Source organism: Acytostelium subglobosum (assembly GCF_000787575.1).
Source record: "Acytostelium subglobosum LB1 DNA, scaffold: scaffold3, whole genome shotgun sequence".
NCBI lineage: Eukaryota > Evosea > Eumycetozoa > Acytosteliales > Acytosteliaceae > Acytostelium > Acytostelium subglobosum.
Genome location: NW_012236529.1, coordinates 70,280 through 96,888, shown reverse-complemented (window position 1 = coordinate 96,888; position 26,609 = coordinate 70,280). Strand labels below are relative to the sequence as shown.

The 26,609-nt window shown below is 44.1% G+C and overlaps 11 protein-coding genes across 11 annotated transcripts; 6 read left to right on the top strand and 5 right to left on the bottom strand.

Annotated features, from left to right (window-relative positions):
- Window positions 1-291: 291 nt before the first annotated feature.
- On the top strand, window positions 292-2,182 carry SAMD00019534_015120 (hypothetical protein; the record flags this gene model as incomplete). Its single annotated transcript, XM_012902103.1, has 2 exons — window positions 292-603; window positions 668-2,182. The coding sequence occupies 2 exons, from the start codon at window positions 292-294 to the stop codon at window positions 2,180-2,182; spliced, it is 1,827 nt and encodes a 608-aa protein (XP_012757557.1).
- Window positions 2,183-2,493: 311 nt separating this feature from the next.
- On the top strand, window positions 2,494-5,671 carry SAMD00019534_015110 (hypothetical protein; the record flags this gene model as incomplete). Its single annotated transcript, XM_012902102.1, has 7 exons — window positions 2,494-2,592; window positions 2,677-3,314; window positions 3,384-3,489; window positions 3,557-3,976; window positions 4,037-4,171; window positions 4,246-4,480; window positions 4,551-5,671. 7 exons carry the CDS (start codon window positions 2,494-2,496, stop codon window positions 5,669-5,671), a joined length of 2,754 nt encoding a protein of 917 aa, XP_012757556.1.
- Window positions 5,672-5,895: 224 nt separating this feature from the next.
- SAMD00019534_015100 (hypothetical protein) lies at window positions 5,896-6,921 on the top strand (the record flags this gene model as incomplete). Its single annotated transcript, XM_012902101.1, has 1 exon — window positions 5,896-6,921. The coding sequence occupies one exon, from the start codon at window positions 5,896-5,898 to the stop codon at window positions 6,919-6,921; it is 1,026 nt and encodes a 341-aa protein (XP_012757555.1).
- A 157-nt stretch (window positions 6,922-7,078) lies between these two features.
- Window positions 7,079-7,705, bottom strand: SAMD00019534_015090 (hypothetical protein; the record flags this gene model as incomplete). Its single annotated transcript, XM_012902100.1, has 3 exons — window positions 7,079-7,327; window positions 7,432-7,506; window positions 7,700-7,705. 3 exons carry the CDS (start codon window positions 7,703-7,705, stop codon window positions 7,079-7,081), a joined length of 330 nt encoding a protein of 109 aa, XP_012757554.1.
- A 300-nt stretch (window positions 7,706-8,005) lies between these two features.
- SAMD00019534_015080 (hypothetical protein) lies at window positions 8,006-9,813 on the top strand (the record flags this gene model as incomplete). Its single annotated transcript, XM_012902099.1, has 3 exons — window positions 8,006-9,031; window positions 9,104-9,269; window positions 9,353-9,813. 3 exons carry the CDS (start codon window positions 8,006-8,008, stop codon window positions 9,811-9,813), a joined length of 1,653 nt encoding a protein of 550 aa, XP_012757553.1.
- Window positions 9,814-10,772: 959 nt separating this feature from the next.
- On the top strand, window positions 10,773-13,491 carry SAMD00019534_015070 (hypothetical protein; the record flags this gene model as incomplete). Its single annotated transcript, XM_012902098.1, has 7 exons — window positions 10,773-11,075; window positions 11,141-11,319; window positions 11,380-11,919; window positions 12,086-12,210; window positions 12,276-12,451; window positions 12,516-13,033; window positions 13,110-13,491. 7 exons carry the CDS (start codon window positions 10,773-10,775, stop codon window positions 13,489-13,491), a joined length of 2,223 nt encoding a protein of 740 aa, XP_012757552.1.
- Window positions 13,492-13,580: 89 nt separating this feature from the next.
- Window positions 13,581-15,831, bottom strand: SAMD00019534_015060 (hypothetical protein; the record flags this gene model as incomplete). Its single annotated transcript, XM_012902097.1, has 2 exons — window positions 13,581-13,812; window positions 13,877-15,831. 2 exons carry the CDS (start codon window positions 15,829-15,831, stop codon window positions 13,581-13,583), a joined length of 2,187 nt encoding a protein of 728 aa, XP_012757551.1.
- Window positions 15,832-16,041: 210 nt separating this feature from the next.
- On the bottom strand, window positions 16,042-19,841 carry SAMD00019534_015050 (hypothetical protein; the record flags this gene model as incomplete). Its single annotated transcript, XM_012902096.1, has 4 exons — window positions 16,042-16,158; window positions 16,246-19,148; window positions 19,216-19,584; window positions 19,739-19,841. 4 exons carry the CDS (start codon window positions 19,839-19,841, stop codon window positions 16,042-16,044), a joined length of 3,492 nt encoding a protein of 1,163 aa, XP_012757550.1.
- A 345-nt stretch (window positions 19,842-20,186) lies between these two features.
- SAMD00019534_015040 (hypothetical protein) lies at window positions 20,187-21,360 on the top strand (the record flags this gene model as incomplete). The annotated part of the gene is made up of 4 exons (XM_012902095.1): window positions 20,187-20,299; window positions 20,369-20,557; window positions 20,619-20,934; window positions 21,040-21,360. 4 exons carry the CDS (start codon window positions 20,187-20,189, stop codon window positions 21,358-21,360), a joined length of 939 nt encoding a protein of 312 aa, XP_012757549.1.
- A 36-nt stretch (window positions 21,361-21,396) lies between these two features.
- Window positions 21,397-24,129, bottom strand: SAMD00019534_015030 (hypothetical protein; the record flags this gene model as incomplete). The annotated part of the gene is made up of 2 exons (XM_012902094.1): window positions 21,397-22,538; window positions 22,605-24,129. 2 exons carry the CDS (start codon window positions 24,127-24,129, stop codon window positions 21,397-21,399), a joined length of 2,667 nt encoding a protein of 888 aa, XP_012757548.1.
- A 960-nt stretch (window positions 24,130-25,089) lies between these two features.
- On the bottom strand, window positions 25,090-26,338 carry SAMD00019534_015020 (hypothetical protein; the record flags this gene model as incomplete). Its single annotated transcript, XM_012902093.1, has 4 exons — window positions 25,090-25,265; window positions 25,328-25,737; window positions 25,807-25,961; window positions 26,036-26,338. 4 exons carry the CDS (start codon window positions 26,336-26,338, stop codon window positions 25,090-25,092), a joined length of 1,044 nt encoding a protein of 347 aa, XP_012757547.1.
- Window positions 26,339-26,609: the final 271 nt, after the last annotated feature.

Sequence of the window (26,609 nt, the reverse complement as noted above, 5' to 3'; positions counted from 1 at the left end):
AGAACGGAAAACGATTGAAAATTGGTGTAGATTATCGTGAAGATTGGCCTTCTGATATAATTTTATCTTCTTTCCTGTTTTGTGGTAATGAGAAAACTTGATGAATGATGTGGCAATGACTTGTGGATATCTATATATCCCTCATGAACTCAACAAACAAATCATTCAATCACTTTGGCACAGGCCAAGGGTAGATATATATACCTTATTTAATTATTTATTTAATTAATCAACTACACCCAAACTCAATCAACCATTCAAACAGCAGTATCATAAAAGCATAAACAAGTTATGCTCTTGGATCAATATGTGTTCTGTTTGGATCTTGGTGCAGGTGTTGGATTGAAGCGCAAGAATGAGGTCAGCAAGTTCATCAAGGACAATGGTGGTGTGATTGAGTTTGCTGTGACCTCTCGTGTCACTCATCTCATCGTATCACCAGACAACGTCACTGGATACAAGGCAAACGTGGCCCACAAGCTGTCCTCATGTGTCGTCTATCTCGAGCAGTTCATCGATGACATCATGGCATCCAACTCCATCCCCTCAAACACTGCTCCCTACCAATGTGTTGCCCCAATCGCCCCTGTCTCACTCAGCAAGGTATGTTGTATAATGATCAGTTTATGCTTGTATACATGTCGTCTGACACTGTTTGTATCATTAGAGAGCATCAATTACTTTGACTACTACTACCGCTACACCAAAGTACTCTGTCACTGCCTCATCTGCAATCGCACCTGAACCCGCTCCTACCACCTCTGGATCGCCTGCCACCACTGTTACTCCCACAACCGCCCCCATCAAACCATCCCCGGCCCCAACTACTAAATCATCGTTGTATTCTCTTTCATCGATTGGTACTTCAAAGGCTGGAACATCCTCCTCCTCACTCACCCCATCTGCTTCCAACTACTCTTCTGTGCTGCTCTCATCGATTGCGGCAAAGAAGGAGAAGCTGGAGCAGAAGAGGTTGGAGCAGGAGCAGCTGCTGGAGATCAAGCGTAGAGAGAAGCAACAGGTCCTCGATGAGAAGAACAGGGAGAAGCAGTTGATGATTGAGGAGAAGAAGAAGGAGAAGGAGGAGAAGCTCAGGATGCTGCAGAAGGAGAAGGAGGCCAAGGGCTCCTTTGAGAGGGAGAGAAGGAAGGAGGTCATCACCTCCATCTCTGTCGGAGGAAAGTCAAAGGGCGCCTCCCTCTTTGCTGTCAACGAGCAAGAGGTCCAGGCTGCCAAGGCTGCTGCCAAGGTCGCCAAGGAGGCCGAGCGACTCAAGTTCATTGAGGACGCCAGACAAAAGAAGCAGGCCAACAAGGATGCCATCCAGCTGAGAGTTCGCGACGATCGCGATAACAAGCTCAAGGAGAAGGACCAGAGAAGAAACGCCTGGGTTGAGAAGACCGAGGCCGAGAAGAACAAGCTGGCCCAGGAGAAGGCTGCCATCAACAAGGAGAAATACGAGGCATTCCTCGAGCGTGAAAGGAGACGTGAGCAGCGTGCCCTCAACGGTGTCTCATACGAGCCCAAGAAGAGGGACCCACATCTGCCCGACGAGGACGTCAGGAAGGTGTTTGTGTCGGGCATCAAGTTTGATGACACGACCAAGCCCTCCGCCATCTTCATGACCAAGAAGAAGGAGCAGTCCTTTAGACAGAAGCGTGTCAGCATGCTTCTGGAGGACTTTAACCGCTTTGGTCGCGTCACCAGAAGAACTGTCAACGTGGAGAAGGGCCACTTCTTTGTCACCTACGAGACGATCGAGGCGGCCAACGAGGCCGTCGAGCACTTTGCCAACATTGAGAACAGACAGGCTGTGGTTGAGAACATCAAACGCAAGCTCGTTGAACTCAAGAAGCCAACCATCATCGCACCAGACCATCACTTCTATGTAAGAATGAACAAACTGTACACTCTCAAGCTCAATCAACTACCTGCACATCAAAGACCAAACCCAAACAAGCCAAAGCCAACAACTACAACCGCCACTGCCACTGCCACTTCTGACAATGCCACCACCTCACCATCATCATCATCCAATACATTGGATGTTGTTGAAGAGGACCTGGTGGAGAAGGTCGAGGAGGAGTGGGAGGAGGAGACTGAGGAGGCCACTCAACAAGCCGATGAGTGGTCAGACCAAGATGGCAACGAATCATCAGATTATGATGACAACAATGATTAAACATTTTGTAAATCCTATTATCTTTATTCAATTACACTTATCCATTTGTTGACCCTTGGAAGTCCAAGTCGTAATGGGGGTTGTGTTGTGTGGTGGTTGGAATGATCAGTCGCACTCTCAAACACTTGAACAACTTGGATATTTGCTGTTAGTTTGTACATCATCGATAGAGAGATAAAGAAATAGTGATAGTGATAATATATATATACTAGAGAACAAAGAAGAAGTAGAAGATGGTTACTATTGACAATCAAATAACCATCTTTAAAGATGATATTACAAATATCATCAACTCAATCAATCCTGATGAGATGACATATGAACAGTGGAGACAATCAAAGCAAGCTATAAAGAACATCTGTGGAAACTTTGAATCAATACCAACCAATCTACGCTACTTAATATGGAGAGTATGTCATTCATTCATTCAATCATTCATTGAATCATTGATTGATCATGTCTAACTCATTCATTCAATCATTCAATCAACATAGCACATTGTATGTCATGATAACTTGAATACGAACCAGATGGTAGTACCATGCCTATCTGGTAGCAGTGCAGCAGCATTGAATGATAGCTTCAACTCATTGATAGGCACTGTACAGTTGGACAGTGGTGTTAATATCGATCTCACACGCTCTAATGACAGCACAAGCAGTGTTGGTAACGCATCACTGTCGTCTAGCTCGGCGTCTTACAACCCAACACCTATATTCCACAACGATATGCTCAATAGAGATTGTCTACAGTTGACCAATGACTACAGTCTATTCGATCAGATACGTCAACTTATCAAGCGAGACTGCATGCTGTCGCGAGGCCATGTAGTTGATGAACTGCCCCAGTCGATACTATTGGACACACTGGATGCCGAGATGATATCTGAGCGACTGCAGAGATTTGTACGCAACTTCTGCATGGCGACCAGTCGAGAGTACAGCATTCACGTGGCTCAGCTCATCATACCATTCGTCGTGCAGTCCTTCTCCGATGAGATCGTCTCCAATCTCGAACGACCCAACGACAAACAGAACTCTGAAGAAGACTGGATGAGTCTAAGCATCAAGATCGTCGAGAACCTATCACTCTCTGGCCTACTTCCATTCAGATCAGCACATCCCATCCTTCAGTAAGTTGATTGATAAAGTGAGTTTGATCATGGTAAGGTACATTGACACTTACAACTTCATCACCTTAGATGTGAGAGTGAGATGTTTAGAATATTACTACTCTTCCATGATCCAGCTCTGTCATACTTCTTTGAACAACGCACTGTGTTCACTACATTGTACTTCTACAATTGGGTAAGGTCTTGCCAATGCGACGTTCAATCAATCAATCAATCAATCACTAACTCAATCGACATTATAGATCAATCATATGCTATGTGGATGCGCAGACTTATTGGCGTTGGTACAATTATGGGACATATTATTGTTCCATGATCATCAGGACTTTTATCTATTCTTCACATTGTCATTGTTGACATCGAATCGAGAGCATATATTGTCGATCAATGGAGGTTCCAAAGATATATTGTCCACACTACAAGAGTGCGACCTATTCAGCCAGGCCAAGCTACCAATGTTGATCAAGAAGGCCTCAGACATGCGAAAGATCACACCAATATCGTTCATCAACTCTTGGAGCAAACTATTCACCAACTGCAAGCATCCCAAGGGTCCACGTCTAGACATGATCACTCAGACCTACAACGAATTCAAGTACTCCATATGCATGGCAATCGATGTCGAGGAGATGATCCTAATGTCAAAGTATGGACTACACCCTGTAAGTACTTGGTCATCCTTGTTCATCAATCACCATCTAACACCGACAACTCAACAATAGGGCGTAAGAGAGAAGCTCAAATACTATCAACATGGCGGCTGGAAGGATGCCAACCTAGTTGTGTTGGACTGTAGACCATACAGATACTTCAAGAGTGGAAAGTTCCCAGACTCGTATCATCTTCCACCTGGTTTGGTATGAATCAATCAATCATGATATGGTCAGTGTTGTTGGAATGTGATGACTAACATTGACACAATATAATATAGCTTATTGATCGACCTGATGAATGGCAAGACATGATCAAGAAGACACATAGCAGTGGCAAGGGAGTGTCACACTTTGCCTTTTATGACAATTGGAGTCAACAGGTCAGCAATCCATTGTTTGACAAGGAGAAGAACGAAGCGGATACCAACGACAATGGCGATATGAATATGAACATTCTCAGATTCCTCAAAGAAGGTTTCCCATACGTCAGCAGAGTACCATCAGGTTACAAAAGTATGTTGTTGTGATTGATGTTGATGTTGTGATGGACATTAAGAACTAATCAATGAATGATCAACCTTAGAAATACATGACCTATTCCTATCAAAGGGATTCGAACTTAATTGCCATGACCCTACATTGTGTCCAGTCTGCAATCCAAACATCCAGTACACATCACTTCAACAATCACCAACAATGTCACCACAACAACAGACGCCAGCTCAACAGATCACACCTTCCAAACGAGAGAGGTTCTTCAACATGTTGAAGATTGGTAGCAGGAGCAGTGTACAGTTACCCAAAGAACAAGTCAACAACAACAACATGAACAACAATAACAGTAGTCTAATCAACTCACCAAACCACAACAACATCAACAACAACAACAACTACAACAGCAACAACTTGAACAATTCGAGAGAAGACATATCACCACTGAGGAAGCCAAATCCTTTGAGACAGACTGTACATCTTAGTGATCTATCAATTGGAAGCAGTGGAAGTAGAGGTGGAAGCAGAGGCAGTAGGACAGAGAAGAACAAGTCAATGTTGTCAACATCAATGGTGGACCTCAACGATCTGTTTGATCATGATCCAAGATTACTCGAGCTGGAAGTGGCAATCAAGAGGATAGCAGCGCCAATCATCGTGGACTCGGACGAAGAGGATGAAGCAGATGGATACGACGACTTTAGACACAATCCAAGATTCTACTACATGAGCACTTTGGCTGACGTTGATGACGAGGGCGGACACTACTACCGCGACTACAACATGACGGCCGTCAAGATGCCTGTGTACGAACCCAACAAGGAGAAGCTTGCCATTGAGCAGATGGAGAAGAGTCTGGCCGAGTACAAAGGTCTGGAGGAGTGGCTGGAGGGCGATCATTTCATCTTTGAGTGTGCCGAGCTGACGGACGACGTTGTCAACTTGAAGTGCTACGCGGTCATCTCGAAGGATCAGTTCCTCGTACTGAAGGAGCATCCGAAATGCAGTGGATACGTCAAGGTGGACAGCAAGTACAATCTGGCCAACGTTGGATTCAACGAACACAATCCAGCAATTCTGGAACTGATCACCAATCACAATGGAGTTGCCATTGGCGGCAATGAGTTGCAACCCAGTGGCAAGAGACAATACCTATTCCCCGATATAGATACCATCACATCAATCCAAACCAAGATCAAATCACATCAATAAACTTGACCTTTGTCAATGTTGTACATAACCCTTTAATTAACTTCATCACCGCAAAGTAGTGAAGTTGGCAACTTGTTTGTTTCGAATGTTCGCAATCGCCACGAACCATTTTCGTGTCCTTGTGTGAAGACGACACGCGAAAGTCCAAAGACTTCAAAAGCAATCCCATTCAATCAACTAAACAATCAATCAGTATTTGAATACAGATAATCAACCTAACAATCATGATAAGGATTGCAGGCACGTATAAGGTGTTGTCTTCATCAAGATCATTCACAACACCAGCTATAACACCATCATTGGGAAGTCATGTTGGTCAACACAGAAGTTTAGTCACACCTTTATCACCATTGGTCTGCCTCAACAACAACAACAACAACATTGGCATCAGATCATACTCATCATCAAGTAGCGAAACAAAGAAAAAGAGAACGTCAAGAAAGAAGGTCAAGGTGGAGGAGGAGGAGGTGGTAGAAGTACAACAAACCAAAGATGTAGGCGAGGTGGATGAGGGAGACAAGAAATTCAAGGACTTGGAGCAGAGACTAAAGGATATACCAGAGACATCGTTCAAAGACTTGTTCAGACAGCTTGGCATATTGGTCGGATTTGCAGTCCGCGAACACGTAGCATTCAAAGCCAATCGATTCAAATACCGCAAGTTCTTCAATCATGTGTTGGACATGCTGGAGAGCAAGCGAGATATAATTGAGCGAGTGTTGCCTGTGCCCCTCGACCGCAACAAGCTCGAGGTGAAGAACTTTGTCATCTTCCCCACCGACTCGCCGCTGGCCAAGGCGCTCAACACCGACCAGGAGCCATTGGTCATCACCATCAGTCTGACAGAGGCGTACGCCAAGGAACATAACCTGCAGGCGTCGGTCGATGCCGTTGTCATTGGAAAATTGAGGCGGGCGGTCGATGGCGACTCGGGCTTGCTGAATCGTCTGATGCCCAAATCATTGCCCCTACTCGGAGACATGACCATGGAGGCCGAGCTCGAGAGTCTGAGTCTACTCGTGATGAACGAGCAGGCCAACATGCACCAGGAGATCCCATTGTATCAAAAGACACCACCATCATCAACCAACAATCAATCACAAACATCAAATGACGATGATTTCCAGATCATCCAGGATGATGAACCAACCTCATCCACGACCAACAGCCACACATCAAAATCATCAACTACCATCGACCTTGAAGACTTTATCGACAAGTCCGATCCAGCCTCCAATAAAAAGAAGTAGTAGTATCATCAAACGCACTTCGTGTTGTTCCTTTGCTCGCTGATTGATTCGCTCGCTCGCTCGTTTCGTTCATTCGATCGATCGACCATTGAGATATACCTATATATGTTAACAGCCTGCTGTCGCTTTATTGAATCGCTCCAGAAAACACATCACTTTAGGCGGTGGCAGTCTTGGTGAAGACACCGGAACCATGTCCGTAGATGACCTTCTTGATGAGACCCTTGGCGGCAAAGTCACGGAGGACACGGCGAGCCAAAGAACCGTTGCACTTGTACTTGTCAGAGACAGTGGCAATGGTGATCACCTTGGAAGTTGGCAACTCCTTGTTGATCTTGTTGTAGGTCTCCTTGTCAAAGAGAACCATGTTGTTCAACTTCTCTCTGGACTTTCCCTTGGACCATTTCTACATGTGATTGAATGAATGATCGCATTAGATATCTGTGTTGTCTGCTGCATCTGCATCTGTTGCTGCTTGCTGAGGTGAGAACAAGAGATTGAAACACATACCTTTCTTCCAGCTCCTCCAGAGGACTTGGACTTTGAAGCTTGTGGCTTTGAGGCCTTAGCAGCAGCTTTGGGAGGCTATAGATTGATTGATTGGTTGATGGATGTTATGTTAACATTGGGATATCTTAAAGATTGATGAACTGATCCACTAGATTGATCGATCGGGATTGATGTATTACCATTGTATATTCTGATGCGGTTGGGATAGGGCTAAGTGATACTGGATGTTGAACTCTTGCGCTTTCACAGACGAGGGTTGGCAACACACATCCATCCAACAACACACAACTTTGTGAGAATCAAAATTAATTTGAATTAAAACATTGTTTCAATGTTTAACGAACTTCGTCATTTTAGTGGTGATCTCTTGCCAATTCATTCATTCAATGTTGTTGTTTACACTTTATAACTTGCAACATATAATATAGATATAATATTAATATAAGATATATAGATAGATATGGAGAACGAAACAACAAATGATAATGTTTCAGCTCCAACTACTTCTGATGATAACGTAATCAATCATCATCAGGAGGAACAGCATCAACAACAACAACCTGAAGAGCATCAGATGACTCAACACAATGTTGAACAACAACAACAACAACAACAACAACAAGATGTAGACAGTGATCTAGACAGACAAGATCAACCACATATCGAGCAACAACATGACGATGTTGTACCTCAGCATCAAGATGAACAACAACATCAACAGCAACATACTTCAATCAATCATAATAATGTACATACTATCGATCAAGAACAAGATCATCACATTCAACAACAACAACAACAACAACTTCATCATACTCAGCAGCAGCATCAACAACAACAACATTATCCTCCACAACAGTATCAACAACAACAGCAACAACCTCAACATCAACAACACATACCAAACAATGTCAATCAACCACCTGTGATAAAGTACACTACAAATAGAAGGAGTAGACCAAACAGTGCAGGAAACACTCCTGGTGGTGGCAAGACAGAGGAAGAGAGAAGGGATATAGCCATCAATGAGACACAGGACACAGTGTTTGATGTGATCTTGCAGTGGATATCACTGGCCTGCAGCAAGCTGCTATTCCATCCAATAGAGTTCCCCGTGCATGCGTTGACCACCTTCATCCAGGCCAACCCGACGCCACAACCTCAGCCCATCGGCATACCTTTCCCCATGCCTCAGCAGATGAATCAGCAACCACAGTCGTCACTGGCGTTCACCAGCGAGAGTCTCTGGAGACTGTTCAAGCAGAAGGGCACACACATATACGATGGCGGTCTGGTCTACTTGGCGCACAACATGGTGGTGATCATTGCCAACTTTACGCAGCGCTTTGTCAACGCCTCGTTCAACACCCCCACGGGCAATGCCAGCGTCACCAGCATTGAGCGTCGACAGCGCATTGGCAAACTAGTGGATCTCTTGATATCTGGCGTCAAGAATGCATTCACTCTACCCCTAGACGTCCTAATGACCCGACTCATTGTACATAGATTCTACAAAGCGGCAGACAATCTACACTACATCAATGACTGCACTCTTGGTGGTATCTGCAAGAATGAGGGTATAATCAGTGGATTATATGCTGTATGTATTTACATCTTAATATCGTTGGAAAGCGTTTAAACGACACAGTTGGACTAACATGCTACTACTTAGGGATGGGAGGTCGTTGTGATGAAGGCACTGCTTGAGTGGATATACAAGAAGTGTGATAATCATTTGGTCACGAGCAGCAAGAGAGGACCATTCTCTCCGAATGAGAAGTCACCAGCACAGATCATATTGCTCTGTCTAAGAGTATTATTGGATTATATACTTACAGGTAATCATCAGATGATTGATTGATTGAATGAAGTGAGCGAGCTGGACTAACATATACACTCATACATTCATACAACAATACAGTTGTAAAGGTCAGATTGAACATTAGGAACATTGGATTCATCAAGACAGTGGTGACTATATACCGTAGAGAGGGTATAAAGGGATTCTTCTCGGGTCTGAACACTTATCTGGCATTGTTCCCATTATGGATGATTGGAATACTGTTTGCCAACGTCATATTTGTCAAGTTGAAGCAGATGCTTGAGAGAAATGCTGATCTGTCACGTCGTCGTGGAAAGAAGTCTTCGTCGTCACTGGCAGATGACGATGGAACACAACCACAGGCACCTGGCATGAGTGTCATTGGTCTGTCACCAATGGAGACATCGGACGACGATGACGATCAAGATGACGAGAATAACTCATCTGACGATGAGCGTGTAGTAGTCAACAGAACAAGTATCAACAGCAACTACAACTACAACAACAACAACAACAACATTAGAACTAGCAATGGTGATAACAACAACACTACCCAATGATAATTTAAGATAGTGCCCAACAATATTCAATGAAAACCACCAATCATCTTCATAGTTATACTTTAATCAATCAATCAATCATTCAAACACAAACAGATACATAACTATTCGATCGTCTGGGTTTGTTGATATTAAGAGTGATGTTACAAGTATGATCTAGATATCGGGAGATGATGGGTCAAAGGCATTGGTCAACCAAACCATCTACACTCGATCCATCACCAAGAGGTATGATCACACACACTCAACACACATGTCTGTCAGCTGATACCCACATCATACCGTATGTCATCACCTATAACACCTGTATCATCAACACACAACACACACACCACACAACACACACTCAACAGATGATGTCCAACCACTATCAACAATCAATCAATTGATTGATCTAATCTCTAAGTAATTGGGTGGCACTCAACACTGTAGAGGTCGTTTGTCGGTTTTCCCACACAAACACACTCACACAACCAACCAATTGAAAGTCACATTATTGTTGGTCACCTAATTTTGGCAATGCCAATAGATGTTGAACAGGATGGTTGGTATCATTGGATGGTTGGATACCGTCATGTGATCAGCCAACTTTCTTCTTTTCCCCATCAAACAACAACAATGTTATCACACACATTAATATTGTTTGTTGTTTGTTGTTAGGATAGGGAGGTGGTTGTCGCTGATGTAAACTGGTCAAGGTGATTCGGACCAAATTACCCTTACTGTTGATTGATGTATTGGTTAGTACTATTATTAAATTGATCATACCATTAATTAATTATCTGTAAATATTAATCATCTCATCATCATCATACACACTCTTTCATTCTATTGCAATTGTAATCGCTACGCACCACCCCGATCAAACAATCTGTATCATTACTATCATATCACATCTCTTCAGTCAATCATTAAATTATTATTATTATTATTTAAATAATTAAAACATCAGGAAGAGAATGCCATTAAAGATATTCAAGACCAAGAAGAATAAGAGGAATGTACAACCATTTGTCATTTTACTCAAGATAGACTTGATTGAACAATTGGCTGAGGAATTATTATTGCCACAACAAAGTTCAGACGACTGTTACTTTGATATTTATTGGAGAAGAGGTTCATGTAAAGGTGTGTCCTCAGAGTTGAGACCAGATCAATCTGGTGCATTGCATCCAACTGGTATATTCAAAATACCATGCAACTTTATCAATGATGGTGATCATGATGTTGCTTCAAAGAGGCTATCTCTATATCTTAGAAAGGTAATTATTATTTAATTAATTATGTTCCTTGGAATTAAACACTAACTAATATTATTATATTATAGTATGAGAAGAAGAAGGAGACCAACATTGCATTGCTCCAGATTGACTTGGCACATTTCGTCAAGAAGGATGAGAGTTCAAAGCCAAGACTATACAACTCAATCATGAGAGGTATAAAGTCAGAGTCATTCAAACCATACATCGAGTTTATTGCCTCTGCTCATCCAGGATCAGATTCAACGTAAGTAATTTATTATTCAATTTATAATTCATGATCACTAACAATATATAATATATTTAGTTTCCATGTTGATGAGGATAAATACAATAGGGAACTTAATAGTTTCATCAGCAGAGAGTCGGATAAGAGGATACCAATCACATCATTATCCATTGAACCAGAGTTGTGCGAGTCAAACTTGGAGTTCTGTAAAGATAGACCATTGCATCAAAGTCAAGAGGGTGATCCATTCGAATTCACATTGACTGGTAGCAGCAACAGTGGTGGAGGTACTTACAGACATGAAGATGAGAAGGTCTCTGTGTCCTCACCTCAGAGTGTCAGATCAGACACTCTGGAGAGTGTGGATCTTGAAGAATCAGACAGAGAGGAGAGACCATCTACCAATCCACTAAAGGAGAGACAGACAATCATGTCTGATATGGCCTCTAGTGTTGGTAGCAGTGGATCACAGTCACCATCAATCAGTACATCATTGGGTGTACCAGCACCACTTGCCATACATCCCAAGCCAACATTGACTGATCGAACCATATCATTCAATGATATACCTTTGCGAAGGGATGTATGTAGCAAGAGTGCTGACAACTTCTTTAAACCGTATGTATACCAATTTCAACCAAGTAATATCTCATAAGCTAACTATTTGAATCTTAGAGCACATCCCAAGGTATTCACAAGAAGACACTCAATTGGACTGCTTCGTCACAGTTCCAAACTGAGTAAGTATTCAATCAAACGTATAATAAGAGATATATACTAATAGTTCCCAATCAGACTTTGAGAAGCCTAGTCCATTGAAGGAGGAAGTGGTAGCGGCCAGTCCTTTGAAGGAGGAATCTGATATGCCTATTCAAACAGTGTTGTTCCAAAGAATAGCTGTCGATGAAGGTAAGTTCTGGAAGTAATATATTGAATGAACGAGTGCATAAGTACTGACATTGTTATATTTATAGAGAAGAACACATATCTCAATGAGGATGTAATCCTTAACAAAAAGCCAGAGTATATGGATGGCGTACCAGTCTCATCGTTGATTGTCCACAAGTGTCTATTCGAGTCGAATGATGTTAACCAAGAGTCATTGATGTACTTTGAGAAGGTCATCCAGTCAATAGGTTATTTATCCTTGGTAGGTTCATTCAATCAATATCTTCATATGTGTGCATTACTAACATGTAATATCATTTTTGTAGACCGACAACATGGATAAGGAGACATCTTGCTATTGGCTATCCAACAGCCTTAACTTCTGGTACTTGATGAACTATATGTATAATCAACGTATCAAGAACTATGGTGTGGCACTCAATCATCCAGAGGTGAAGAAACTCAAGTCGATGGAGTACAAGCTTCATGGATACTATCAAAAGTTCTGGAAGCAACTATGGAGGAATCTAAGAACTGAACTGGATGAAGTACTGGCACAGGTGGTACATTCAATGGATGGCAAGGAGTTCAACAACTCTACGATTTTCACTGACTTCATGGTGGATACTTATGATTTCGTGGAGAAGCGTGTACCATACGAGTCTGTTTGTTCAGCCATATTCAAGCAGGTGTTCAACTACACCTCTGGATACCTGTGCAATCTCTTCCTCTGTGATGTTGAGCACTCCAACTTTGAATACGCCATCAATGTCAAACTATTCATTTGCTCAGTGACTCAGTGGATATCAGAACACAATCAGATCGCCAGCTTTGTCCTATTCAAGTATGTGTACTATATTATGGAACTAGTTCTCCATATCAAATAACTAACAATTATTTTACTCTTCGAACCAACTTAGGAGTGAGATGTTTAGAATTCTACAATTGCTAAACGTATTGATGATTGACAAGCAATCACTTTTGGAGGAGTCTACACGCAAGGAGATATGTCCATCCTTGAGATTGACCCAGTTGGCAATATTATTGTTAACATACAACTCTAAGAACCAGGATGACGAGATTGATCCAAGTATTATCAAATCATTGCAAGTACAAGGAATTGATAACCACGAGGCTCAAGAGTTCAGCATCTGTTTGGACTTTGTTATGGATTTGCCCGACTGTCCAGAACCAAACTCCAAGTTCCTGAGGACCTCCCAATTGTTCTCCAAACAATCAATGACCGCTGAACCAAATCCATATACCATCCAGTTGCCTCCTACAACACCTATTGTATTATAATTATAACACCTACTTGTGAATAAACCTATTGTTATATGTTGTATTATTAGTCACACACATAAATATAAATATAACTACTTGTGATTGATTTATTGTGAGTAGACAGCGTTTAGAATAGAGTCTTGACATTGTTTGGCAACGAAATCGAGTTGTCCAACACGATAGTCATCGGTGATTGGCAGTGGCTTTAGGAGTGATGTGATCTCTGAAGCTGGGAACATGTTGTTGTTTGAGTTTGTTTGACCCTCAAACTCGGACAGCAACTCATAAGCACTCTTCAAATAGGCCATCAAGCCACGTGAGATCTCGGACAGTGCAACCCTAGATAGATAAAGAAATGTTGGTTAGTGTCTGATACGTTCATCTAAGAGGTATTACAACATACTTGTAGAGCTTTGAAGCATTCTTGACATAGTTGGTTGTTGTCAGATGGCTGATTTCTGAACAGAGTGAGGTGGCGCGCATGGTAAGCTCTCTTAGCTTTTCCTTGTTGTTCTGGTGAACTGTTTGGTTGGAAATGGTACTGATCTCTTCCAGACACTCTCTGATCTGCATTGAGATGTGAAGGTAGTCTTGGAAGATTGCACCACCAACCTTCCATGTGGCAATCGTGTCGATGTGACCCTGGAACCTCCTGAGAAGATCGCGCAGGTTGTTGTGCTGTGACGTTATGATGTAGTTTGGTCCAAAGTCCTCAAGGACCAGGTCGTGCGCCGCTGAGTACTGACCAGACTTCATCAAGTAGGCAAACTGATCAGATTGATGTTCGTATCCAAGGCTCCAGGAGAGGCATTCGTCGATCCACACTGCTGGGATGAGAAGACTGTTGGTGAGGAACACTCGGTCGTTGGTCTTCATAGTGTGCACGTGTCTGGAGATCAATGACTTCATAGCTTCCTCCCTCAGGAAGCAATGTCTGTCGGGAATGTGCGAGAGGACATAGACTGCCCACTGCCAGAGTCCAATGTGCTCGAGCTGGGATGCGAATGAGCAATGCAGAAGTGGTTGATTGGAGATGTCTGGCTGCTTATTCAACTGAGGCAGTGCTTGCAGCACGGTGAACAGGTTCCACGAGAGACTGTAGTCGAGGATGTCTGGTGTGGTGTTCTCGGGGTAGAAGATTGTGTCGAATCGGTCGAATCTGCTTAGACCAAAGAGCTTGAGGAGCAGGTAGCAGGTGTCCAGGTACTCATTCCTCGACATTGATCTCCTTTGGTTGGCCATGTAGTGAGGGACGGGTGCGGTAGAGGCGCTCTTCTGGAACGAGTCTTCGTAAGAGTTGATGATGTCTGGCAATGGCGAGTTGAATGTGTACTTGTACCAGAAGTTGATGGCGAAACATCTGTACCAATCGTTGACATTCTTGTAGACATGGTCAATGTCTCCAGAGATCAAGTTGAGGATCTCCACACGCTTTGGCTCAAAAGTGTCCAGCATACCTTGCTCGCTCCATTGAGTCATTTGCTCCCTCAACAGATCCTTGGTGTGGGCTGCAGCCCATACCTGTGACATCATGACGGCCAGACGATGATCTTTGTTGTTGGACGCGCATGATGTCGACTCGCTGATCTGCTTGCCAGAGAGATGACTAAAGATGGCATCGAGATGGGAGGCATTGGGCGATTTCTTTGAGTCCTTGAGTTCCTTCTCGACGATGGGTGCGATCACCTCCTTCAACCATTGGTTGAGATTAAGTCTTCTCTTCATTTCCTCACTGTATTGCAGGGTCGATGGCTTCATGTCTGTTCCCCAGAGCGCAGTGACCAGTCTCCAGATGCGACCCGACACATCGCTGATATCCTTGTTGTGTGTCTGTGCTGCCAGCTGATCCTGGACATGGGACAGTGTGAACCAACCTGCCCTGTTGTCCTTGGAAGAGACACTCGAGTTGGTCAGATGGCTCTTGAGATGCTCGACGATTGAGTTGCTAGAGACAGACGACTTGGTCAGCTTCTTTTGGACGATCAATGTCTTGAGCGAGGTCTTGTGTGGCAGTGCCAATTGTCCATTGGGACCCCAGCCCACTCTGAATGATCTTCTCATGTTCAATGAGGCGTCGACCATCTGGTGAGATGCTGGAACCAATGCCTTGGTGACAGAGTCCTTGTTGGCCACGTACAAGTCCAATGTCTTGGAGTCGATCTTTGCACGGGCAAATGGGTCCTCAATGAGCTTGACTGATGGCACAACCTGTTCGTTGGACTTGGCCATGGTGGAGGCGGGCGACATCTTCTTCTGTGCTGGGACAACGACTTTGGATGATGATGAGTTGAACATTGATGTTGGCTGCATTGGGTAGTCCTGACGGGATTGTTGAAGGGCATCCTGTTGCTGTATCATCAATTGCTTCTGGCCAAATGGAGGAGACAGTCTTCTTTGCACTATAGGTTACATATATGAAAGTAAGGTACTTTGGTTAACGTTTATTGTCTGTGTATGTGTATGTGTATGTCGGGATGTTGTCGAATCGATGTTGTTTGTGATGTATGTATGATTGTTGATGTGGTTGTTGTTGTTGATATATGTAGGCTGATTGATTGATCAACTCGCTCAACTGTACAAACCTTTGTGGAGAGTAGGCGAGGACAAAGGACTGTTGTCAAAAACAAGTGATTGGAAGGTATCGTTGGATTGGCCAGATGTTGTATCGACTGTGAATAATCCCTCCTGTTTGTTGTTGATAAGAGTGCGAAGAAGATGTTAGGTCAATGTTGTCAACTTGGATTATAACTTGGGAGCTGGGAGGAAACATACATTGCTTCTATCGATGCTACGCATTGGGATGGTTCTCTTGATGAATGGAGTCTTGATGATCTTCTTTTGAGGGGCCTCATACTCGTCGTCCATTGAACGCACTGGTGACATTCCCTCGTTGCTGTCCTCCAGGTCAAAGGACACAGTGGCAGAGAACTTTGGCTTTTGCTTGGCCACCTCAACCTGCTGCTGTTGCTGATATTGCTGTGCTTGGTTGACTGGTGTGTACTCCATCGCGGGTGACTCGTCGTCCAATCCATCGGGAGCAGAGTACTTGCTAAAGTGCTCCACCTTGAATCTCCAAATGCCAGTTTGTCTCTCGTACTCTAGGAACTGGATCTCGTCCTTCTTTGCTCGTTTCTTGAGAGCCGCTTCGTATCGTGCCAGGTCAAGATCTGAGCGACGGTAGTTTCCATCGGCATTGAGTGGCCAGCATTGCTCAAGTGTGACCATGGCCTTGCGATTCAGACCCTGTCCTACGGGTGGCTTCTTTGAGTCGTCTGGATACAACGAGATCTCTCTTGTGTCAATCGTGACGATCGAGTCAATGTCAATGTCGCGCACATCAACGTCGCCCAGGAACAGGACGGAGCCATAGCCCTGTCGCTCGATAATAAAGTCGCGAACACTTGCCAGCTCCTTGTCGGACAGTTTTTGAAGCTCCTGAATGGGGGGGCGACAGGAGTAGGTTGGCTTGGTTAACTTTGGTGCATGGCTGTTGATCTGTTGCTTGTTGGTGAGCACTGGGGATTGCATGCCAACGCTGCCCGATGACAGGTTGGTGCCCAGTGCAGGTGATGTGTACGATGACTGGCCTGATGACGAGTTGTTCATTCCGTTGAGACTGCCACTGCCAATGCCACTGCCATTGGACATGTCGCTAAAGTGGTTGCCCTTTGGGGGAGATGCTGAGTTGATGTTCAAGTGTGGCGCAGTCGACTTGGAGAACGATGATGATGACGAGGACTCGTTGTTGAGGTTGAGGTTGGGGTAGAGTGAGTGTGAGGAGGAGGATGAGCCGTTGAGTGAGGATGAAGAGGGGCCATTGCCCTTGAGTGACTCCTCGGTCTCATTGGCAGTGTTGATGCTCAGTGTCTTGCTGTACTTTGTTACAAACTTGTCCAGCGTGAGCGATGGCGTGGCCGTGGAGGAGGTGGAGTTTTGGAGGTTGACGGATTGTGATCCGATGCCTTCTTCAAAGTCTACGCCGTGACTGGACGAGCCGATAACACGACGGGGCACGAGCTTGGCAGAGGACCTGGGTGTGTACGTGTGGTATGGCTTGACCTGGACGGCCGAGACCGAGGAGGAGGGCGATGCCTGGATTGTTTTGAGGAGGCTTTGAAGGTTTTGTGGTGGGGCCACTGGGTAGTAAGGTGCTTGTGATGTGATCGAGTTGTTGATTTGTACTGATTGCTGTTGTTGCTGCTGTTGAGACGTGGCCATGATCATCGATGGTTGGTTGCCAAGGGCAGAGGTGTTGAATTGTTGTTGAGGTTGTGTTTGGAATGAGTTGGCGCCGAGCAGGGTGTTTGAGCCACCCATATTGCCAAACAAACCACCGCCGCCTCCTCCCAATCCAAAGCCGGTCGATGGCGTCGAGGAGAGTGAGAGCGATGGTGTTGCCGAGCTGCCAAGTTGTTGGTTGTTTGTGCTTGGTGCACCAAACGATGTTCCGCTGCCTGTGCTGCCTAGGCCACCAAACAGGCTTGAGGAGGGAGCCGAGAGTGACTGTGCATTCGATGTCTGTCCCATGCCAAATAGATTGTTAGTGGCTGGTTGTGCTGTGCTTGAGCCAAACAGGGAGGTGGAGCCCAACGATGGTGCTGCGCTTTGTTGTTGCTGTTGTTGTTGTTGTTGTTGCTGAAGGCCTCCAAAGAGATTGGTCGATGTCTGTGCACCAAATGGCGAAGTGGTGTTCTGTGCCGGCTGTGATGTCAGGCCACCACCACCAAAGAGTGAGTTTGCTGGCTGTTGTGTGGTTGTGGCACCAAACAGTGAGGTGGTGGGCTGAGCGGTGGCGGCAGGCTTTCCGAATGTGCCTCCAAAGAGATTGGTCGATGGCGTCTGTGGAGCCTGCTGTGTTGTGGCACCAAATCCTTGGAACAGACTGGAGCCAGTGGTGGCGGGAGTCGAGCCAAATGGTGACGTTGTCGAGGTCTGTGTTGTGGCGCCAAATGGCGAGGATGATGCGCCAAACGGTTGCGACTGGCCAGTAGTCGCGCTTGAGGCACCAAATGGCATGCCAGTGTTACCTGTGCCCATTGATGTGGTGGCCCCGAATGGGTTCGTGGCACTCGATGGATTGGTTCCAAATCCACCCAGTGACGTTCCTCCACCCAAGGACGAACCAAACAGGGAGCTTCCACCGCCAAGGGACGTGCCTCCGCCCAGAGTCGTTCCGGCGCTACCCAGGGTTGTTCCTGCGCCCAGGGTCGTGCCCATTGAGTTGCCAAAAGGTGAGGACATCTGAGTCTGAGTGGTCATTGCGCCAAAGGCATTGCCGGCCTGCATACCACCACCTTGCTCCTTCTTCTTGTAGTCCATCAGTCTGAGCTCCTCGATCGATTTATCCTTGTATGCATCCATGGCCGTGATGACACACAGCACTACATTGGCGGACTTGTCCTCTGTGTTGCTGTAGATTGGCTCGGTGGTGCCTGTGATATTGAACTGTTGTTGTTGCTGTTGCTGCTGTTGGAATGGTTGAGCGCCACCAAAGCCGCCAAATGTCGATGCAGAGGTGGCTGGTGCACCCAACATTGTCGAGCCACCAAACATTGATCCCGTTGTCTGTGTTGGGGCTGGTGTCGTTCCAAGGGAGAATGTTTGACTTGGAGTTGATGGAGCGCCTCCAAAGCCAAAGTTTGTTGTAGTTGCACTAGTTGCTCCTCCGAATGGATCTGTTGTATATGTTTGATTGAATAAGTACGATGAGTGAATCAACCAATCAATTGATCAATCACTTACTGTTTGATGTGAATGTTGATGTAGGTTGTTGTGTAGTTGCACCTGCACCAAAGCCAGAGTTTCCAAATACGTTAAATGTGCTGGTTGCAGCACCACCGCCACCAAAGGGAGCTGCTTGTTGTTGGGTTGTCGCTGCACCAAAGGGGGATGACGAAGCGCCACCGGTACCAAACGGTGTAGAAGAGGTCGCTGCCGAACCAAAGCCACCAAAACCAGTTGAAGCAGGGGCAGCTGTTGCACCACCGAATCCTCCCGAGGCACCAAAAGGTGTGGCAGTAGATGTCTGTGTTCCAAATCCACCTCCAAACGTTGAAGTTGGTTGAGCTGTTGCGCCGAATCCTGCGAATCCACCTCCTGTGTTTCCGAATCCTATATTATATATATATAATGTATATGTATGTTTATATGTATGTACGTGTATTAGTTAGTTGATGATCAAGATTCTCGAGTTTATCTAAAACTCGTAATTGATTGCTGATGTTTCAACAATCTATGATTGATTGATCGATTGAATGAAACATACCTCCAGTCTGCTGAGGAGCAGCAGCACCAAAGTTCGTGCCACCTCCTATTGAGAATGGTGAGGCAGTAGCAGCAGGTTTGTTGAAGTTGTTAAAGAATGCCATTATGTACTGCTGCTGCTTCTGATACTTTTACTCCACAAACACAATGTTTATATAGAAATGCTATAATATAATACTACAATCTTATATATATATATAAACGTCGAATATCTAAATAAATATATTAGAAAAGTATGTGAGTGTAGTGTATCTGTCTATCTTTGAATGAATGAAGAGAGACTTCGTGATGAAAGGAAGGTTGAAAGTTGATGTTCTTCGTATGTGTGTGTTGAAAAAAAAGAAGCGCCAACGTTGATCTGAGCTGGTCAGTCTTGGTCAACCCCCTTCGTCTCAATCTAGATTGACATGAATGAGATTACAGATACAGATACACATTAGATAACAACAATGTTTATATCTACATCATTGAATCGTATCTCAAGACTTGGTAGACATTGTGTCTACCAACCAAGGTTCACCACCACAACTCAGATATTACGTTACTGCACTTCTACTCAAATGTATGATTCATGTGTCATTGATTGATTGAATGATTGGATGAATGACTAACCAACATGTTCATAATATAGGCCCAAGCCAGTGGCATTGGAATATCATGTGATGAGCCCATCAAATGCTCAGTCTGTTGGTATTAACAATAACTTGGACAACATTATTATACTTCATGGTCTGTTTGGTGCTGGCTCAAATTGGAGATCAGTATCTCCAAAGATTGCCAATGAGACCAATTGCAATGTGATCCAAGTTGATCAAAGAAAGTATGTTTGATCAATATCGACAAGACATTACATCGCATACTGATTGACACACACGTTAAAGTCATGGATCAAGTCCACATGTTGCAGAGTTTAACTTGCTGGCGATGGTTGAGGATCTGAACCTGTTGATACATGACAAGAAGATCAAGAATCTCTCATTGGTCGGACATAGCATGGGTGGCAAGGTTGCAATGCTCTATGCCCTGTTCTATCCAGAGATCGTGCACAAGTTACTGATCGTTGATATCTCACCACATGATCTAACTCGTGACACCATGGATGACTTTAGACGTTATCTCTTGGCAATGAAAGCACTGGATGTATCATCACTAAAGTCAAGAGCAGAGGCAGAGCGTTACTTTGAGCCTATCGAGTCTGTAAGTAGACCCCCCCTTTTGTATTGATCAGTCGGTCTGATCACTTTGACTTACACACTCTGGAACCATTCCACCCGCCCCACCCTCCCACACAACACAATCTAGAATGTAATTGTAAGACGATTCTTGTTAACTAATCTTACAAATGGAGAGAATGGTGGATATAGATGGAGAGTCAATGTTGATTCATTGCTGGAGCACCTTGGTGAGTTGTCGAGATTCCCCGCACCAACTGGCGCAAGATACTTGGGTGACTGTCTGTTTTTGGGCGGTGGCAACTCCAACTTTATCCGTGAGAAGGACTTCCCCTTGATACGTCGTTACTTCCCCAATGCCAACATTGAGATCATTCCAAACACTGGTCACTGGATACATGCAGAGAATCCACTGTTATTTACAAAGTTGGCCTGTGCCTTTATAAAATAGTAATATAATAACAATAATAATATATCATCCGGGTGATTATGTTGGTTTGTAGTTGTTCTTCTGTTTCCAATCAGCGATCTGTGCCATAAGGTTGCGATTGGGTATGAATATGGTGACATTGAATGGTTTCTTTGTGATGTAGCTGACATTGTTCTCCTTGATCCAATCGAGCAGAGCATTTCTTTCGTATGAGAATCCATCCGGTGCGATAACACTGTTCTCCATCAACTTCTTTGATATTGGGCATATGAAGAATAATGGTATCTCAATATCTCCCTTGTTGTTGTTGTTGTTGGTCGCGGATGAGGTTATTGATGTTGTTGTTGTTGCCTGTTTTGTCGGTGTGTTTTCTGGTTCATTCTTTGGTACATTGTTGTTTCTGTTGTTTGCTGATGTTGACTGGTCGATTGATTGATAGAACTGGACTACCTTTGGATCAGAGGTGAAGCATTTCTTGGTGACATTACCTACGATCTGAAGTCCCTCCAAAGTTCGAACACGACTGAGTGCCACATAGCCTTGACCATGTTCGAATATTCGTTGCAATGATACTTGGGCGCTGTCCAGTGACACACCTTGACACTTGTGTACTGTGATCGCATATGCCAGACGTACACTCATCTGTGTTCGATACACTCGCTCCACCGACTCAAAGAACACAGAGAACTTCTCTGGCTTGATCAGTTCGACCTCTCCATTCATGAATCGTACCACTGGAAGAAGTGTATGGTTTTGACTGATGAGATACGAGCTGGACTGCGTGATGACGTCTCGCATCTTGTCTCGCTGCCATGATTCCAATGATTTGGCATCGGGCGTTTCAAAGAACTTGAGCAGCGAGCGCTGATTCTCTGGTGACAGGTTCACAAATCCAATGACGACGCCACGACTTCCATTGACAAGTTGTGGTGAGATGTTCCTCACGAGCATCACTTGAGCTCCCTTCTTCAATACGATGGTCTTTGATGCCAGACATTGCTTCTTGGAGTTCTCATAAATGGACGAGAGTATGTCTGTCTTGGGCTTAGACAGGCCCTCCCACTCTGCCAGGCTATCGATTGATTCATACTTTACAGCGTCCTCCTCTATTTGTTGCAAGTAATATTCGTTCTTCTCCTCCACCTTGTTGTTTGTCGTGTATAGTATCGTTGGTTGAATGCCATTATGTACATTATCAACTATGTATGGGTATGGTAATTAATGTCCGTGTGATTGATTGATTGAGTGATTGAGGATGTACTTACTTCCTTGCCTCTTCTTTAGGGTTGTCATAATCTCATCGTCTGGTCGACCGATTCGAAGCTTGGACAGGAGGCTTGAGAAGTGGGTGTCCTTTTGACGATAGATCTCTGTGAGCTGGACAATGACCTCGACTGTTTGGGACCAGCTCACTGATTCGAAGCAGTACTTGCGCTTCTTAACAAGTGACATCTCTTTGTCGACAATGCTGTTCTGATCTTGGTAGCTGGGCACGGGTGGCAGCTGGTAAAAGTCACCGCACAGACACACCTGGATGCCTCCCCAGGGCAACTCCAATGGTTGTTGGATGCCACGCTTCTCATTCATCTTCTGTCTGATCTTCCTGGCAATGTGATCGAGATGCTCAAAGAAGATGCCGTCCAACATTGACACCTCGTCCACAATGAGCACCTGAGCCTCCTTCCAATTCTTCTTCCTAGAGTACGCAGAGCTGAGCAGCTCCTCGAATGGGGCGTTGCTGAATCGAATGCCAGCGAATGAGTGAATTGTGGTGCCTTGAATGTTGAGTGCTGCTATTCCAGTGGTAGCAGTGATGAATGTGTTCACGCCCCTGGAGATTAGATCCTCGACCATTGTGTGAATGAGATAGGACTTGCCAGAACCACCTGGACCAGTGATAAAGACGTTCTTCTTTTGTTTGACTACAAGATCGTGGATAAGACGTTGCTTCTCATTCAAGCACTCATACTTGTATATTGGTTCGGTTGGTGAAGAGCCGATATCCTTGTCCGGGTCCTTGACTTTGGACTTGTATGACAGTGTGGACTTGAGTAGCTTGATCACTGTCAGTGGGTCATCGAATGATAACTCCTCATTGATTTGAGAGGATGTTGAGGAGGTGTCCATTGATGTAGATTGTGCCAGTGTGGACTTGGTAGTGGCATCTTGAGGAGCGATCGCAGGATTGTTGTTGTTGTTGTTGTTGTTTGCCAATAATGATAAAGTATTTGGCCTTGCTGACATCTTAAACATATCGGTTCTTAGTCGTAGGTGGTTCATTGTTGATGTCGACGTTGTTGATGTAGTTGATGTAGTTGGTGCATTAATGATTCGTTCGTCTACAAATGTATCAAGTGGCAGATCTGTTGCCATTGACGCTGCTGATGCTGATGTCACTGCATTGACTCGCTTGCTATTGTCATCGACGTCATCATAATCCACACTGAGGTCGATTGGATCATCTTCAGTGTCCCTCTCACGTTTACAATGGAGTGGAGAGGTGAATGATCGTTTGAGTGAATTGGATGATGATGGTGATTGAAAGAGTGGCGTCCTAATTGAAGTGAGTCTCAATGGTGACGTGTTTGATCGCAGTAACAATGGAGGAGGAGGTGTAGGTGATGAATGACGGGATAATGGTGAAGACGAGATTGATATCGTTTCAACAATATCCTCGTCTTCAATATCATTATCGTCATGTCGTTGATGAGGTTGTAGATCCTCTGCCTCTTCAGCCAATACTTCTGAAGGCTCTACCTCTACCTTTATCCTTTTGCAAGGTAACTCCATCTCTGATATGATAAGACCCTTAGTTTGTGGCACGCATCTCAAATTACAAACCCCAACAAACCAACCAAGTGCAGATGTTGAGTTCTTGGAAGTGATGTGAGTGAGTGTCAAAGACAACCACTTTGATGTTCACTTTTGAAGAGAGAAAGAGATACCACAATAATACACAACATGATGGTGCGTTGTTGTGGTGTGTGCTTGATTGATCAAGATATCAATTGATTGTCCGACACTTTATCATTCTACAACATTATATTATGGATCAATCTATTATTAATCTAGGAGTTAATATCCAGAATCTTTGTCAGAGACACAGATCATGTTTACCCTTGAGTTGTGGTAATAGAGAGATGGCATGGTTGTATGCTGGTCCAAGAAATGACTATTCAGCATTTGCTCTTCATGATGCATACAAAGAGATTCTGTTAAGCAAAGAATGCACAGAGGATTGTTGGAGAGGAATAATTATCCTCTTCAAGCGTATCAAGGTTTGGGCAGACAGCTGGATAATGTTGGTTAAAGACACCAAGGTCGGAGTAACAACAAAATTCACAAGCCCGTATCCTCCTGGAGTGGATGGATATCCCTGTACGGCTGATGACTACTCTCTTTACCTTCGAAGAGAATATGGAGAGGATCATACCAAGAACTTCGAGGACACATTTCTCCATTATCCTCTTTTCCCCAAGAACTTCGAGATCAACTGGATAAGGAATATGCTGGAAGAAGACGAGAAAGCCAAGCGTATTGAGCAACTCGAGATGCAATTGAGTGATGCTTTGGTTGCACTATGTCATAAGCGCAAGCGTGAAGAGGAAGAGACTCTACTGGATGGCACTCATGATGCAACAACCTCTTCAAATGAACAACATGGTCAACAATAATGAACTTGGAAGAGAGAGATAAATAGAGTAAAGGTAATAATACATTGTAACGATTAATTAAATGATTGATTGGATTCTAGAATTCGTTGATGGTCTCCCTCAGCAGGATCTCCTTGACAGCCTTGAATACAAAGTCTATGTTCTGTGTATCGATTGCAATTGTCATGTGACAATAAAGATTGCTATTGTTCTTCATCAGTGAATAGAATCGTTTCTTTATGTTGCTTGATACATCGCCTGATGAGTTGTCACCTGATTGAATGGAGTTGATTAGTAACATAACATAATCAATAAACTATGTTGTTGGAACATACCAGTATATGATGGATCATATCTTGAGAATGGTACACGTTGTAACTTCTCAATGAGTAGATCCTTCTTGTTGAGGAAAAGGATGATGGGTGTCTCTGTAAACCATTGACTGTTGACAATCTCGGAGAAGAGTTTGAGTGACTCGTCGAGACGGTTGACATTGGCCTCACGACATCTCTGATCGTATTCACTGAGTGCCGCCACAAAGATCACGGCAGACACTCCGTCAAAGCAATGAATCCACTTTCTTCTCTGTGATCGCTGTCCTCCCACATCGACCACCTTCATCGATATATCCTCAAACACTACATCTGCCTCCACAATGCCCTTTGTCATCACTCTTGATCGCAGAGCATCCTGTGGTGTTGGTAGATAGTTTGGAAGTGATATCCTTTCCAAGCTATCAAAGAAACTAATAGGATTGGATTTGATTGGATTGTTAGTTGGAATGGTTCCATCCATGGATGAATGGATGACATACTATTTGGCCGAGTCATTGAGTTGGAAGTCCTTGTCTCTTCTTTCGTATATTGTCTTGATGGCAGGATCAGACCATACTTTAGCACAATCCTCACCAATGGTTTTAGTCCATGCATCGGACAAACTCTGGTATTCTTTGATTCTGATTGCTGGTTCCTAAAGATGATATAATCAGTACTCACTCACTCATTCAATCAATCAATGAATCAATCAACATCCATACTACTTACTATATTATCTGGTAACAAGTCAGCATTGAACTGCTCAGCAGCAGCCAACAACACTTGCATCTGAGTGGTGACATTTACAAAGATAGAGTTGCGGAACTCGATCAACTCATTCTCTGTCCACTTGCCATTGTCCTGTAGGATCTTTAGTTGCTTAAAGATTGTAGACTTGCCACATTCACCAGCGCCAAGCAACAGAATCTGTATGTCCTTCTTCCTTCGTCTCTGGTCCTGTCTCAACGACTTGTCAATGTCATCGGACACCTTTAGCTCCTCGACTGATCCTTTCTTTCCACCGCAGAACATCTGTCGTCAATGTATATGTATATATATATATATGTTATACTGATTGATCTATTTATGTTTGGTTTGTATGTTTGTGTCAACATCGATGTAGGCCAATGCCGGAGGGAGATGGGATGGGTACACCAAAGACACCACACTCATTATCTTTTTGAATCTTATCAATCAATCCTATATTGTTGTAATAATACTTACAATATTGTACAAGTATAAAGATATATATCTATGTCTGTTTATAATTTATTTATATCTACCTCACTGAATGTATGTTCTG